At 35.9% G+C, this 17280-nt stretch overlaps 3 protein-coding genes across 3 annotated transcripts; 2 read left to right on the forward strand and 1 right to left on the reverse strand.

Annotated features, from left to right (window-relative positions):
* Positions 1-12: 12 nt before the first annotated feature.
* LOC102590900 (uncharacterized) lies at positions 13-6562 on the forward strand. Its single transcript, XM_006353639.2, has 4 exons — positions 13-321; positions 744-856; positions 939-1023; positions 6112-6562. The coding sequence occupies exons 1-4, from the start codon at positions 103-105 to the stop codon at positions 6199-6201; spliced, it is 507 nt and encodes a 168-aa protein (XP_006353701.1). The 5' UTR covers positions 13-102; the 3' UTR covers positions 6202-6562.
* Positions 6563-7597: 1035 nt separating this feature from the next.
* LOC102597880 (mitogen-activated protein kinase kinase kinase 3-like) lies at positions 7598-8590 on the forward strand. Its single transcript, XM_015311402.1, has one exon. The coding sequence runs from the start codon at positions 7598-7600 to the stop codon at positions 8588-8590; it is 993 nt and encodes a 330-aa protein (XP_015166888.1).
* Positions 8591-9361: 771 nt separating this feature from the next.
* Positions 9362-11550, reverse strand: LOC107061694 (uncharacterized). The gene is made up of 4 exons (XM_015311404.1): positions 10881-11550; positions 10138-10374; positions 9900-10021; positions 9362-9569 (listed from the first exon to the last, which is right to left on the reverse strand). Exons 1-4 carry the CDS (start codon positions 10973-10975, stop codon positions 9406-9408), a joined length of 618 nt encoding a protein of 205 aa, XP_015166890.1. The 5' UTR covers positions 10976-11550; the 3' UTR covers positions 9362-9405.
* Between the last annotated feature and the right edge of the window lie 5730 nt (positions 11551-17280).

The raw sequence follows: 17280 nt of genomic DNA on the forward strand, positions 1-17280 counted from the left end.
AAAATATCATAATGACTCCCCAAATTAAAAATGATGGTGTCTCTCCTCTTTTGGCTCTTACAATCGAAAGCAAAAAACCTAAGTCCCAAATAGAGAGCAAAGATGCAGAGATGGTGCTCTAAGCTCCGATCCCTCGCCGCTCTCCGTTCAACTCCAAATACCCATCACCACCCTCTTCCTCCTTATCGTCTTCTCCACACTGCTACCAATCCCATTATTAACAAACCCTTCACACATTCAATACTCTCTCCCACCTTTAAACCCCTTTGCCATGGTGGCCCTGTTTCGTTCCCCACTCACTCGTCTCTCCTCCCCCTTTCTGTAAGTTGCCTTCTTTTTTCATTTTCATCTTATTGGAGTGTGTATTTATATTATGTTCGTACAATTGCCCAAGAGGAGTAGTGGCTGCAGTGGACCTCCAAACCCCAATTACATGAAATCTTGGATTTGCCTATGCAGATAATGCTTAGAATAGTATAATGTGCTAGTTTAATTGCTATTAATTACGTAAATTGCCATAGTCTAAGTGCTGGAAAATGAAAGGGAAGAGAAAGGGGTTAACAAAAATGTGACCTTGATTTCATATGATTGTTCTTGGGTGGAGCTGAGAATGCTTGTAGCTTCTCCTGTTATTTACTTGTTCAGTGTTGATTTCTGCCGTGTTTAATAGTTTTTAGTGTCTGTTGTGTGTTTATTGGGATTTTCTGTTATTTACTTGTTTAGAGTTGATTGTTGATTTCTAGTTCATGCAAGTGCGGTACATCACTGCGAAACAGAGGAAAAGGAAGTTGAAAAGCAGGAAGCCGATGACTCCAATCACATCAAAAGTCAAGAAAATCAAAATGAAATTTTATTCGTATGTATATGACTTAATTTGATTTGTCTTTAAGTTTGTGTTGGATATTGAAGATAATTAGTACTTCTTCCTACTGGATTAGGTCTTATAAGGACAGATTTCGTGTTATGAAGGATGGCCAGATTAGGCGCTGGAAAGAGGGGAAGAGACACAATGCACATTTAAAGGTCAGCTTTTCTCTTGTTCTTTTGGAAGCTTTGATTAATTAAGCGAAATGCGGTATACATGGATACTCAATTGTTGTTAATATTACCTTAATGCCTGTGAGTTAGGGTATAATTTCAATCACTTATGTGTTTGACTTGGTACTTGTCTTATTGTTGTTTACCGAAAACTGCTTGACTGTTCGACTAATAAGGATCAATAACTGATCCCCCTTTTAACTGTTTGCCAGAACTCTTCCAGGGTTTTAGGGGAGGGGTGTTGTGAAAAGAAGAATGTTTCTCTGTGAGAGCACTCATCTTTCTTCCCACCATGCAAGCTAATTAGTTACTGTTTAGCAAGGAGTTGGAAGGTTCCTAGCTGTTATAGTTATTGTTACAGTCAAATTCTGTACTGTATGCTTTGCTTAACAACTCCCAAAAAGCATCTCTGTTAAAAATCCAGCTATGTAGAAGTTTGAAAACTTATTGACTGTTCTAGTGGGAGGTAGTAGGTACCCCGTGGAATTAGTCGAGGTGTGCACAAGTTGGCCCGAACACAATGGTTTATAAAAGAGAAGTTTGTAAACTTATTGAAATTGTAGGGTTAATTTTGCTCAATATATTGAAATGATTTAGCAATCCAGGACTGATTTAGGGTCCAAAGATGTAATGAACTTAAAGCTTACCGCGAATTTTGCGAGGTTTATTTCTCTTTAGTTGATAGATTGTGATTCCTACCTAGGAGAAAGAAATTAGGGAATAGGCAGTTATCCTCAAAAAAACGAAAGAAATTAGGGAGTACAGAAGTTTGGTGTGAGATCTTCAATTTGGAGTTTCCAAATGTTGGAGCCTAAACAGATTAGGAAATGTTTCAAGGAGAATTCTGGGAAGTGAATCTAGATATGAATCAAGAATGAGAATGGTTGAGGTGGAATAAAAAGGCAACTCGAGGTGCTTGAGAGGACAAAAAAGATGTTGTCATCAAGAAGCGACTACCTAATTGTGGTTGACTAACAAACTACTTGAAAGGAAGTGAAAACAGCTAGGAACCAAATAATAAAATGTAGCCTAGAATAAGTGAAAAATAAAATCTGAACTAAGAATCCATGCCCTACAGAAGAGTGCTATAGGACCACAACTATAATGCTGCCACAGTGGTGAATAATGATTCTGCCGCACTTCTTGTCTTCGCATCTGTTCTTCTATCAGCATTCAGTTGTCCTTAGGTTGGAAAAAAGAAGCTGGTGCTCAAGTCTTCGCTTTCCATGCTGAGTAGGAATTAGGGAATGTCCTTTCCATCCTTTCCATCCTTTCTTCCTTTACCTTTTGTTGGCTAGCTGAAACAACTTTATGTTAGTCTTTCCAAAGTTACATCTACAGCTCGTCGGGTAATCATAACTTTTTAAGAACATTTTCTCCCCTTCCTCTGATAAATGATAATTTGCTTTGAAGGTATCATGCGTGCAAGGTCTTTCATGTCTTCACCTTTATATGATTATTCCAGCTGAATATGACTTGATGTACATAAAGCATCCCCAATTAAAATTATATTTGCGTGCTTCATTGATGACATATTATTCTTCTTAAAGATTAACCCCGACCGGATAATTGAACCTTAGACAAACTCATACTCGTTACTGAGAAGCAGGTTTTTTTCCTGCCACAACTCGTATATTTTAGTAAAAAGGGTCGGACCACAAGTATTTCTATCAAATTCTCCAGACATGTATATTATTTGTCTGTTGGACTTGTAGAATTTTTATCAAAGAGTTGGAGAGCACTGGTAGTGTCTGAAAAGTTAAATACAATCTTTTAAAAATAGGAAGTGGATAATCTTTATGGGGGATGAATATCATTAACTGGAGGATTATTCTGATTCCCTGATCTAATCCTGATGTATCAAAATCAAATTCTTGAAATAGCTCATTTGATCTTCATCACTACTTTTCATAGTGCTTGAAATTATTACGATAACTATCTTTATTTTCACCATTAATTTCTTCCTCCATTTAATGTGTTCATTAGGATGTTTGGTTTGTCCATCAAGTTTTGTAATGATTTCTTCTACTCCTGTTTCCCGACATGTTTGTGTAGGCCGTCTTTAGTTATGATTCCAAGTAATACATATGGGATTGTGGAAGTAGGAGTTTTACTTTGATTCATGTGAAACCCTCATTTCCTAAAGGCAAATAAGGGGAAATGCTTAAAAGGGTTGTTTTTAGCAAAGAATTCAACTGATTCGGAATAGAGGCTTAGTTGATTGATTGAAAGAAGTTCTGGGATACAACATCAGGACCAGAGGCAAACTATCACAGATTTTTTTCTTGATAAGTGAAATTTTATCGATTGCTCCATAAAGTGTTTATGCATGTACATTAAAAGACTTTTTATCCCCTTAATAAAGAAGGGGTTCAAGAATTTGTCTGTTACCTTGTCAAATAAAAGGGGGTTCAAGAAAATTGATAAAATATCACAGATAATAAGTTGAGCGATTACAAGCTATAATAGCTCTTTTTTTAATTTTGAAAGACAACCTTTATCCTGAAAAAAACTGTATTTCCTAATTCTCAAGCTAATTTGGACGAAAGATTAAGGAAGAAGATATTTAAGAAATAGGAAACAGAATTGCCCCCAAGGCCTAGCTCAAGTGGCAAAAGGTGGAGGATTTGTGGCTTAGGTCGCAGGTTCAATCCCCACACCATGCAAAGCGAAGCCTGGTATTTAAGTGGAGAAGGGTAGAGGGGTGGGCCCATTATCCACCGAGTTTAGAAGGCTGTGATTGGTTTAAAGGGCGGGTTACAGACGGATTTCTCGGTTATCAAAAAAAAGAAAAGAAATAGGAAACAGATAATAAAAGTTACTTAAATAATCGAACCCAATTACTTATCAAAAATAAATTCATCCCAATTAATAAACCATCCTCTGATCTTAAAGGCACTGTCATTGTAAAAAATTATCTGATCTATCAACCCAAAGAAAAAAAAACCTCTGATAGCATGCTGCAAAACATATGGCATGTGCTGCTATATACCAGCTTGAAAAGTGCCAGGTGAATACGATTCTGTTGCAGTACTTGTTTTGATGCATCTGTTTGTGCGTCATTTATCCTCTAAATTCTTCACTAGAACACTTCTGTATCCCTTTATTTTTTAGAAGACTTGACTGAATAAGCATTTTAGAAATTATTAAAAATCTTCTTCACCCTGTCTTCTTCCTTTTTTTTGTTCTTTAAAATCTTTTTTCACTTCTTACTGTTTCATTTTCTTCTTTGTCGAGCCCTAAGCAAATTTTAAACACCACTATTCCTGTAGCACTTTCAGATACATTGCACCCATTCATCATTAGCTCCATGTGTTCAAATTGTGCACCAAAATACAAATTTTTAAGTCTTGGATATACTTGAATAGAACAGAACGGAGAAAGAAAATACATATATCTGATTCAACTAATTTGAGTTTGAGGCGTGATTGATTGATTCATTGGTTGTCATTTGTTTCTTACCTATCATCTGTCATCACTTTTTCCCTAATTAGATATTGTTGCATATAAATAATATAATCAAATGCAAAGACCAATTTCTTATGAGGAAAGGGATTCTGTGCATACAAGTACTATACGAAAAAGTAGGGAATCTACTTCATAGTTAATTGATAGGTGAGTTTCACAAAGAATATCCGTCCCAAGCCCTGGATAAAGGAGAAGAAATGTGGTGGTTGACTGTTGATGTTGACCACCAGTGTAAAACTGTCTAACTATGATATATTCTCTGATATTAGCATTAGTAATAAAATGAATCTGAATAGAGAGGGCATGGATAAATAAGATTTAAAAAGCATAGACTAGTTAATTTTGGATTGAGAGACAGTTCATTGATTGTTTTTGTTAATGTACACATGTAGTTTGATATGGTAGAAGTCTGCTAGCCTTTAATTGTTATGAAGTTGTGCATTTTGCCTTCGGCGAGTAAGGGCAACGTCTGAAACCATTTTTTGGGGTGGGTTGGAGGAAGGGAGCGGGGCAGAATCTTCCTGATGTGGAAAGTGGAAACTTGTGTATTTGGCAAAACATCTTTTTTTGTCGTTGATAATCTTTATGTCCGGGCCAACTTGTGTACATCCAGATTAATTCCACATGATACCTGCTACCTCTCACGAACATAGATATCAGGAAACTTTGTCCAGCAATGCTTGGACATACGGAAGAAATCACCTAGTGTTTTTGTCTCCACTGGGAACCGGAGACCTCATGATTCTCAGTCCTCTTCATTGAGCGCTAGACTGTTATGCTATTCTCTTGGGTGCGGCAAAACAACTTTTTTTTAAAAGTGCAGAAACGTAATTCCTGCCTGCCCTCTGTGCTACTTATTTATTTGATAATAATAATTGCTTGGACCATAGTAAAATAGTTAGTAACAATATTGTGCATCACAGCTAAATGCAACTCTGGTGCAGTAATAACTAATAACAACATTTGATACGAGAACTTAATCTTGCGATTTTTTAGGCTGAACTAGTCTAACTGCGATTTCACTTATGTTTAACTATGTGGTAATTCTTTTTGTTCAGAGTAATAGGAAGTTCAAAATTTCCTTAGCAAGGTGAAGTCTGTTGTGAGATCGCAACTTCTCAATCACTTTCTTTTATGCCTTCATTGAGTGGATTAGGAAGCTATAGCTTTTGAGATCACTTGATTTTGGAAGGCAAATCTTTGGATTTTCCAGGACTTTTGACCTTCTAAAATTAGTTCCAGCCTAACAACATTTTGGAGGTGGCCAGCATAGCCCTTAATGCTGTGGAATACAAAATGTTTCCAGTCTAAAAAAAAATAGAGTTCCAGGACTCATGGACTTGATAAGTTTGATTATCTGGTAGATTCTTGGTTGTAGAAATATAGAAAGGTCAAAATGTTCTGGAGTAAACTGCCATGTTTTCTGTTCATATAAATAAAATGACACACTTACCACTAAAAATAGATTCTTGAGCGCTTACACGAAGTTGAGCTTCTTCAGTTGAATTATCTGCATGTTGTTGTGTTTGTACACTTGCATTGGTCATGAACTTCAGTAATGACTTCTTCAATGTGGTGCTAAATGGGTTTTATTGTTTGGTGCAGTCTAAGAAATCAAAACGTCGGCTCAGGCAACCTGCTACGGTCCCTTTGGCTTATGCAAAAGTGATGAAGAAGCTCAGTTTCTGTAGTTAAAGCATTTTTAGTTTGATGCTCTTACTGCCACTCTCACTTGAGTGGCGTTTCTTCTGATCTTGTTGGTTGTCCTCTTGAATTAGTGCAGTGTAGAAGATTTTTTTCAAGGCAAACACGTAACAGGTTTTGTTTCAGGTCTTTTGTGACAAAGCTGTTGTTCTATTTCTCTGGCAAAATGGATATGGATTTTGATAGTTCTTGTAAGAACAAATAAAAATACAAGAGATAATGTAAGGAGAAAGTTGCATGGACAAAAAAGTTGTATCCAAGTGAAGAAGCCGTCATGTTCTTTCTTATGAATTAACTTATTTTTATCAAGTCATATGATCTTAATTTGAACTGATTATTTTACTTCTTTTTAGTGGTTTGTCAGGAAATGAGATGAATAAACTAGTTTGATTATGTTTTTTTTTCTTCTTTCATATTTTTAGGTATTTAGTGACAAGGTGGCTCATTAAAAAAATGTGTAAATGCGATTCTAAGAAACATATGGACACAATCAGGTTTACCATTTATTCAAACTAATGTTTGTAAACCATTTATCATGAAGTTAATTAAGCTAATGGAAAATGGCCAAAAATATCCCATCCTATGAAAAATGGTTCACAAATACCTTTCATTCATCTTTTTAGTCTAAAAATATTTCAAACCAATTTATTCGGCTCAAGAACTCAGACTAACCAAGAAATAATTATTTGCAATTTAAAATAGCTATGTGATATATTATGATTGCAACTCATTTCTTAAACAGGACTACCCAAAGTTTATTGGTGTATCCTTTTCACTATGTGCTCTCACATGTCCAGCAGCTTTAAAACCAAATCTGAACCCACTATGCTCATCATGGATTTCGAACAGGGCACCATGAACCAAAAAAATTAGTCGTCTGTATATATATAATATATAGTATTGTATAAATAGTATGTATACATGTTGTTTATGCTGACTGATTTTCCCTCCCGAAAATTATGCTCTTTAATTTGATTAATAATCCTTTTTAAAATCTATTTATTATTATTAATGGAAAAGAAATTAAAATATATTGATTTTCCCGCCTTTAAATTATGCTCTTTAATTTGATTAATAAATTAAATTATTTCACAAATATCTTGTTTAAGAATTTTATTTAGGAAAATAAAAGCAAAAAAGAATAGGAAACAGACGAGAAGAATAGTGTAGAAGGAAACAAACCTATAGTTAAATTTTGAAACTATTAGAAACTTTCATCTTTTTAAGAAATTAAACTGTGAGAATCCATTTTGGTGTAGGAATGGAAATGGGATAAGAAAGGTTTAATCCAAATTACAATAGGAATAGAGTAACATCATCTATAAATTACTCTCCTCAGTACGTACATTTACTATAGTATACTACCAATAAATTGCACATTCAATATATGGCGGAATTATTGTGGGAGAGAGGCACAACTCTTGGTCAAGGTGGATTTGGTGTCGTCTCGTTAGCTTCTACCTCCAATGCACTATTTCATGGCGTTACTCTTCCCTCTCTTATTGCCGTCAAGTCTTGCATCTACAGTGATTCTCAATCGTTGAAAGAAGAAGAGGAATTTCTCGGTATGTTCAAACACTCTCCGTGCATTATTCGCTGTTTCGGAGCTAATCTCTCATTCGAAGATGAAGTCATCATTTACAACTTATTGCTGGAGTATGCATCAGGGGGAAGCCTTGCCAATCGACTTCGCAATTGCAATTCATTGCCCGAGTTTGAAGTTAAAAAACACACAAAGAATGTTCTTTTAGGCCTCAGTTGCATTCACACTAATGGAATTATTCACTGCGACATCAAGCCTGACAATATTCTCCTGGTGGGCACAGAAGAAACTGCCAAGATTGCTGATTTCGGGCTTTCCATGACTTTTGAACAGGCCGTCAAAGAAAAACAGGAACTGATGATCAGGGGAACAAAAAGGTATATGGCACCTGAATTGGTGCTTAACTATGACTATGGCCCACACATTGATATTTGGGCTCTTGGTTGCACTGTCTATGAGCTTATTACAGGGACACCGCTGTGGGACGGAGATGGTGATCATGTGTTGCACCAAATCGCGTTTGAGAAACCTAAGTTTCAGAATTCAAAGTTGTCAAAGGAAGCCAAAGATTTTCTGAAGAGATGTCTTGTGAAGAATCCCAGTTCGCGTTGGACTGCCGATGTGCTCTTGAACCATCCTTTTCTGCAGAATTCGTCCATAGTACTAGTTAACACAGCAAAGACAAGGAAGAAGAAAAGTGGTTCAAAGTCCCTTCTACACAAACCAATCCGGAAGATAACGTTCAAGTTCGGCAATCATAAATTCGTGAGACAATTGCCAGATCTGAAGGAAGTAGAGAACGAAACTTGTGCAAGGGTACTGGGTACTGACAAATAGATCATAGATCAATAATTAAAAAAAATGATTTGTAATATATGTAAAGAAGTACGTGGTGTGGACTTGATCCCTCTATAGGATTTATTTTGGGGTATGTAGGCAGCGTGTGACGAAGATATCCTCACGTGCAACCCCTTATTAGTTTGATAATAAAAAAGTTGTGTAAATGTTCAACATTCCTTATAAAGAAAGACGAGTTCTATTCTATATTATTCATTAGTGTTAAATGCTAGTCCAATTTCAAACTGCAAACTTTATAGCAAATTCATGATTATTCATTTAAATTTTGAGAAACATCTTTCTGTGATCTGAAATATATAAAAAGGATTTTTAATTCTTTCATTTTTCGGGCATGGATGAGTGGCATATCATCGATAAAGTGTCTTCAAACATTTCAGAATGCAGAGCATATCACAAGGAAACGTATCTTTCCAATAAAATGTCTTCAACCATTTCAGTTCCAGTGATATTTGTTCTTTAATTTGCAAATGTTGAAGATAGTGAAGGCTGTGCCATACCAACTGAGTTGTTTTAAGCAACTTGTTCCGTTTTAAATTCACATACTGACCATAACTGTAATAGGATTCCAAGCGATCAACGATTAAAGAACTCAGTACTCACATATTGACCATAAATCTAACTGTTGATTTGTGTTTGTGACAAATTGTATGAGGAGTCTAACACTGGAGTCGGATGATATAACCAAAAGATACGAGTCAGATAGACGATGCAAGCATCAAGATAGACAGAAGTAGCTGGACTAAAACAGACTGAAGAAGATAGAACTGAATGAAGAAAACTCGTTGTGAACAGATCTACAACCATGAGTGGAGCACAATGTCCAGCGTTCCTACATCTTCTCCAGCTATCATGTCTATCTCCATATCAATCACTTTGTTGCTGCCTCCTTCAGCACATCCATCGGTGTCTTGTCCCGTGCGGTAAAATAATCCCCATAGGAAGTGCTCACTGTTCCATCTTGCAAGAACATCCACAAGGTGAGATGCAGCTCCAGAATTTTAACTTACATTCAAGGCACATAAACTACAGATAAAACAATCCAAGTTACATATTTTTCAGCCCCCGATTGTACAATCAGTACTTCTACAGCTTGGCCTGATGACTAACCGCATTAAAGCATTTATATTCAAACAAAACCAAACAAGTATTGCCAACTTAAAAAGGAATAATCTTCTGGATAGACAGGAAAATTGATCTTCTACAGAGCATAATTGAATATACATATTACCTAAAAATTCATGAAAGGGAATAAGAAAATGAGAAAAGAACATAGAGATTATAAATGTACTTTGAGAATCACTGCACAGGGCTGTGGATGCCAGTATAATCAACTCAACATCATTGATAAGAGTTCTCAACACCAAATCCTTGCTATGCATGAACTCCACCAGGGAAATATATCTCTCCGACCTACAGATAATGGGAAATTCAAATCAATTTCTAGTAAAAATAATCCCGGGCAAGGGCGCACTTCTACTTTGCACCCCTATCCCTTTTCGGGATAGATATATAGGGTAGAAGCTGACCTTTCTCTCTCACTTGCGAAGAAATAGAGTCCTATGTCTTCTTTATCTGGAAAATGACTGTTGAACAGACCTGCCCAGATATCCCCACGGGGAACTAGTTCAAATTTAAGAGTATCAGGCAATAGCCCTGAGAACTCATACACCTTACGTCTAACTCTGCAAGGAGGATGAGCCTGAATACAATTATTGAATAACCCAGGTGCAAGTTCCAGCGCACCTAAGATGTCAAAATTTCCCCTAAAATGCAAAGAAGAGAGAGACTAATTATTATAGGGAAGTGAACCTGTATTCCTATTGAGTTGTTCCAATTCTTCAAGTAAAAAAAGATCTTCAATATATATATATAGTACGTAGAATAATCAAAGGGAAACTTCTCTGTTTTCGACGAATAACGAAACGCATATTCGAGTTTCAAGGACACAAAAATATATAGTACGTAGAACTCTTTCCCATAGTTAGGCATATATTATACAAAGTCCTATTCATTTTCTTTAGTTATACTAATGACGTTCCCAGAGCTTGCTTACACCCCAACTAATTTTCTGGGCAACCTTTCCATTCCACAGGGGGGATTTCTTAAAATCATATGCAAAAGACTAACTTGCTGCCATAAAAAAAGTCACAAGGTAACCAGAGAGAAATATGCAAAAGACTAACTTGCTGAATTTGAACTTTTGTGGAGCTCAGTTTACCCTGTGTTAAACTATATTGGAAATTAATGTGCATTCATGAAGGATACTTACATCCAGGAAGGAACTAAAGCAGGATCACAAGGGTGTGTCGTAGATGAATTCATCATTCGAATCTCATTCACATCATTGCGACTCCTATGCTCCATAATGGTAGAACCAGCTGGACCTAAAAAATAGGCTACATCAATTGATGAAAGTACAAAAGTAAATGATAGAAAATGAAATTTCTAAAGACTAGAGGTATAAAAAGAGGACAAATTAAACCAATTAATGAATACAAAAGATGTTGGTGAACACTTAACCTTTAGATAATTGCATTGCACTCTTCTCCGGAAAAGAATTTGAAATTTGAACTCTAGGATTGCTAAAATGCCCTTGAGTCACGATTGCCATGGATTCGGCTGACACAACTCTTGAGGACACAGTAGTTACCAGTGGTGATTCAAATTTCTCCATGCCTGATTGCAGACCAAGTGCTTCTTCAACAGGTAGATATCTGGCTTTCCCAGTCTTTACCTCCTTTTCCCAGTTAATACGATTCCTACTCCCACGAGGAAACTTACTATGTTTCTTTGGTTGCACAGTACTCAGACAAATCTTTGCAGAGGATTCCTCGGATTGCACATTTTCTAGTCCATGTGATAAAGATATTATCCATTTGTCAGTATCACATCCTTCACAACACCAATCCACTGGTGCATCAACATAATAGCCCGTCACGCAATTTCTGAAAGGAAGAGAAAAGCAGATTTTTTAAAAATAAGAAGAGAACTATGTACTTAATAGAATTAAATGCCACAACATTCTAATGAAAGAATCAATGTATCCTTTAGGTGGAACCCAATACTATTAGGATTCGAATGCCAGAAAGATTAGACAACTCGAAGAGGTCCTTACTCTCCCTAAGAGGTAATATCACTTCCATTTAAGCTTTTAGTTCTATTCCACTTTTCATCCCTATTTAAGTTTCAATAAAAGGGGAGCAAAAGCTGATAATCTAACTCGCAATTTCCTTCAAGAGGAGCAGCCCCTTGTGTCAAAAGATCAACTTCTCCCTTAGAAATGGCAAGTCAATCAAAAAAGAATGGGTTGGGATTGGGACAATGTTTGAGGTTTACAATGAACATATAGATATGGCACAAGGTGATGGAGCAAGAATGGATAAGAGATCATGACTTTCAGCTTGCCTGACTGCCTTTACGTGCTAAAAATCGAGAGAGAACTTACTGGTGCACGTCAACATTTTTACACTTATAGCAGGTAATAATTGCTTCTTGAGAACCTATATCACCACAAATTTTACAACTTTTTTCCTGCAAGTTCATAAGAAAAGACAAGAAATTCAAAATCAACATTATCATATGAACAAAATGAAGAATGAGGAAACAAAATGTCAACAGTTACACAAAGGTAAATCATAATCAGCAAAATCATGTTTTCATCTTTATTTAGCTTAGATGCTTATATATGTAATAAATCCCCCTTTTACAGCAACTCATATCCACCGCATTCCAAGTATTATATCTCATCTAGATGGAAATACCTCCAGTACTCCTCCTAAAGAAGCACTTTAAGGAGGTAAAGAATAGTAAAATTCAATGGTACAATACAGATTTTCTTGCTGCCATTGTAAATACATGACAAGAAATTTGTTTGTTGGTTTGTACTTTAGTATAGCAATAAGTTGGTGCTAGTACAACTTACATTCTCTTATATTTGGGTTCAGCTCATCATGTGAGTACTATTTCACATGTAATCACTTCTCTTTTGTCAAGGTACTGCATCTTTTTGTGATGCACGTATGGACTCTCAGGGCGGCACTAATCCTCACAAGGCACTCTACTCATTTCATTCTTGTGGTGAGCCTTATTTATCATTGAGGCACTTTTGCTTATGAAGTGACATTTTTGTATGTTTTTGGGTATAGTAAGGGGCCTTGTCTCATGTGTGACTTAGAAGTCCCATAGATACCATACTCATGCCATGTTTTATTTTGTAAGATTTCTAATGTAGCCTCGCATAGTTCTTTTTTTTTTTTTATCGATCTTTTTGTTAACTTTTCACTTAATGAATTACTCAATGTTTTATGAGATTCTTTACCTTTCACTTCTGTGTACCTATCATGTTCATAAGTGGTATCCGAGAACTAGGGTTTGTCGACGAACACATATATAATTAAGAGGCTACACAAACATTAAAGAAGTTACATGTTTTATTCTACCCTTGATCGTGCAATTGAACTTAAAGTAATAAGTTCCAATTCCTGTTGACGTCCATACGTGTCAAATGAGTAAGTGATGAGCAGGATTTTCAAGGCTTGAGTGATGACACCACCCATCGGGTAAGATTATGAAGCGTTTGTTAAAAAATAATGATACTCAAGGATGAAACTGGAAATGTTGTGAGGGGCATATGTTGTCGGGGAGGAGGGATATAACAGCTTAGACCGTTAGTAATATTGTTCGCTTTAGGCTTAGGCTCGCACGACTTTAAAATGCATCACTATGGTGTACGACTTGCTTACTTATATAACCAACATCTTCACTGAGGTTTTCCCTGTCTTATCGAGATTTACCTAAACTTAATTAAACTCTGACCCACTTCGACAAGGTTGATACAAGAGTAGCTCTAGTACCATCTATAATGGCCCATCCCGTTAGTGATATTATCCACTTTGGGCCTAAGCCTGCACGACTTTGAAACACGTCTCTATGGTGTAAGTCCCTCTTACTTATATACCCAACATCTCTCTCCAATGTTTTATCCATGTAGAGCTTTTTATCCTAAGCTAGCTAGGGTGTCACATACACCCCCTCTTAGGGATTCAACTTCCTCACCGAGGTTTGTCTCACCACATGGGATTTTCCTAGGGTTGGACCCGCTTCCAGCCCACATCGACAAGGATGATACAATTGTGTCTTTGATACCATTTATAACGGCACAACTCGCTAGTTGCTTAAAGAGGAGGATGTGATGACATCATTAATTATTATTGGACGAACATTAAAGTTTGTGGAAAGACATACAAAATGTTTTTGCGTACAGAGGATTTTTCTAAGGATTGAAATTCCTTCAGCAAAAAGGACAGTTCGGTGCACTAAGTTTCTGTAGGCGTGGATTCTGGTGAAGGGTTGGACCACAAGATTCTATTGTATGCAGTCTTACTCTACATTTCTATAAAAGGTTTTTTCCACCGCTCGAACCCGTGACCTCCTCGTCATGTGGTAGCAACTTTACCAATTATGCCAAGGCTTTTGTTACATTACTAGAACACGTATTTAGATTATTTACACATAATAAAAAATATTATTTTTCCTTTATAGTGCCATAGTACCTTCTTGATAACAAAGAATCTATATTTAGAAAGTAAAAAAGGCAATATATATAAGGTTAGTGAATTTAAAACATATTTAAGTTAACACTTATGAGTATTTATCATGGCAACTGCTAATCAATGTTAGTGAAACTTTCTATTAGTGTAGATATTCACTACTACTCTGATGTTCCATATATATTAATCTATACCACTAGACAGAGTGTCTAGTGGCCTTTTATTAACATAAAAATCCTCAATAGGGATAAGTACAAGCAAGGGGGTTAGGCTTTACTTTACCAATCTTGATACGGTTATGAAGCTCTACTAATTAACAAGCATGAAGAAAATAAGAACTAGAGAGAGCTAGGTATTCTATGACCATAGTTTGTGATACACTCTATGATGATATTACAAATGAGGATACTTAAATAATGCAAAAATATAAAAGCCAAGAAGAAAGTTGAGTTATCAACCTCAATCTTCCTTTTACAAATGTATGAATTAAAAATAATAGATTGTCCCTCTAAATTAACCTGAAGTATCTTCCTCTTGTCTTCTTCTTCAAATTTGTCTGACAAAACACTTGATAGTTCATCACTTATTCTTGGGTTTATTGGATCTTGTTAAATCATAACACTGTCATAAAATCTTGTTTTGCCAGTCACATTGGTATTTGACTTGGAACAAACTCCCCAGGATTTTACCATCCCAACTGTGTTGCCTACCATGTGTCTTCTTTTTTACTTTTGTTGCTTCCACTTCTTTGATGCCAAGATGAAATATCCTCATCCCTAGCCACTTTATCAAAGCATACGTCCAACATATTATCTTCCTCATCCTCATAAAAAAAATCATCGCCCATATCAATAGCTTAAGCATTAGTGGGACTAAATCCTGATGCTAAGGCCTCTGATTCATTCTTCTTTGCAATCACACTTTTTGGAAAAAATTCTAGAGCTTGTGGACTTAATTTGGCATTCAAAAGAGGAGGTGAAACCTGCACTTCTTCATCAACCAAATCAGCCCACCTAGGAGCACTCATCTCCGCTTTTTCCTTCGAAATAGTCAAATTATTTGTGAGATTAGCTTGAGAAAGTGATGACATAACTTTCACCAAATCTTTGTCATTCCCTTTGGACAAAAGGAGCTGCCCCAGATTCACCTTGATTTCCCGGATCCAAACCATTCTCAATGGTCTAAGCAGAATTGTTCTTCAACAAAATTGAAGCTTCAGGGGTTATATGATGGTCTGCAACCTTTTTTACTGCCTCCTCGCCAATCCGAGTAGATTTAGGAGTTGAATCTACTAAACTATTAGTCCCAAACTTGTAAGGACATGTACCATGCAGATTTGAGACTCTGTTAACTACACCAGTTTTATCCGCAACAATAATCAAAGAACTATGATTTCCAGCCAATTGTTGCCCCACATTTCGTTTGCCAACTGGTTTTTCCATATCTTTTTCCGCAACTCTCATAGAGTTTAAAAAAAATCATGTGCATCTACTTTAATCTTTCCATACTGTTAGCCTCAAAATCAGGTTGCATAAGTGCAACATCTCGCCCTGCAGCTTCATCGGCTAAACGATTACCTTGAGACAATGTCTTCCCTACTAACAAATGACATTTATTTTCTTCATGTTCTTGGTGTTTACAATGAGTACAATACAGTGGAAGATTGTCATAGACAATTCTTTGATAATGTTCAATATACCCGATTCTTTCTTCAAAAGTTGTAGTCTTACATGAATTGGATGCTTGTCTAGTAGGTCTAGAATTATCTTAACCCTAGTCATACTTGGCCTAGTGCGATCTTGCGTTGTTTTATCAATTGCAATAGGCGTTCTTGCAGCTGTTGCAATTGATAATAAAGGCCTCCTTGCAAAGAGATATGTCAGTAACTCTTGCAATGAAATCCATACCCAGGCTTTAGGTGTTTCGTCCTTGAGCTTGAACGGTGGCGTCCATAAAAGGGTTCTAAATAAATACTCTTCGCCATCTAACTTAAAATAGCCATAAGAACTTGACAGAACATGTACATAGTCCTCATATAAATCAAACCTGATCAACAGGTGATGAAAATCAAGTTGTCCAATATTGCAGTTTCCTTTAACATCAAATTGCTTTGGTAAAAGCTTTCGTAACTCTGATAACACTGGTATTCCATATGCAAATTTGATAATCACTGTTTGATGCAAATCTCTCCCATAGGAAGCAGCCATGGCTGCTATCACTTCTCCATTGAACAATTGAGAAAGAGGAAAGGAAAGAGCGGGGCTAATGATTTGGAGTTTCCATGTTATCCTTTATTTTAAGAGTTGAACACTTTTTTTTTATAATCTAAATATCGAACTTTGTCTATCAAGATATTTAATAGAGTATTAATCCAAATTACTTTATACATCTATTTAAGCATCTTAATAAGTATCAAACTTTTTCTATCCTTGAACAATGAGGATAATTTGCAACAAACCAAATTGATGAAATGAAAATTATCACTTTTTGTGACATATTTTTGCTAGATATCCTATAATTAAAACTCAAACTAGAATCGGAAATCCAAAATATTCTGCAATAAAGTAGAGTTAAATGAAACACACTGCATCTTTCAAAAAAATCACTAGTTAAATTAAATACTCCACATTTACAACTTTTCCTTTTATATTTCCCATAAAAGAGAAAAAAATACTTAATGTCAATGTTAATCATCATTCCAAAAAGATTATCTGCCTTTGCCATGAAAAAGAAACAAGTGCAGAATCACACAGGCATTAAAAATGGGGGAAAAACAAAGAAATAGTTACATAAAATGAGTAGAATTTTACCATGTGTGCCTGATGAATGCTGTTTGGTTCCATTTGAGCTCCAATGCGGCACACAGACAAACAAAGAAAAGAAGGTCTGAATTTTTTTCAGCACACAACACACAACTTGTATGTTTTGCCACCTTTTTTTCTCCGCCAACTTTTACTCACTATATTTGGATTTGGATAATCTAGACATGACTATTTACTACACTATATATTCCAATTAATTAATATTTAGTACTCCCTCTATTCCATAGTAATTGAATTTTTGAGGCTTTTTTCATTTGTTCAAAGTTCAAAAGGGATGTTTTAATTTTTTTTCCATATT

This window comes from Solanum tuberosum, unplaced genomic scaffold, assembly GCF_000226075.1.
Source record: "Solanum tuberosum cultivar DM 1-3 516 R44 unplaced genomic scaffold, SolTub_3.0 scf00158, whole genome shotgun sequence".
NCBI classification, from domain to species: Eukaryota; Viridiplantae; Streptophyta; class Magnoliopsida; order Solanales; family Solanaceae; genus Solanum; species Solanum tuberosum.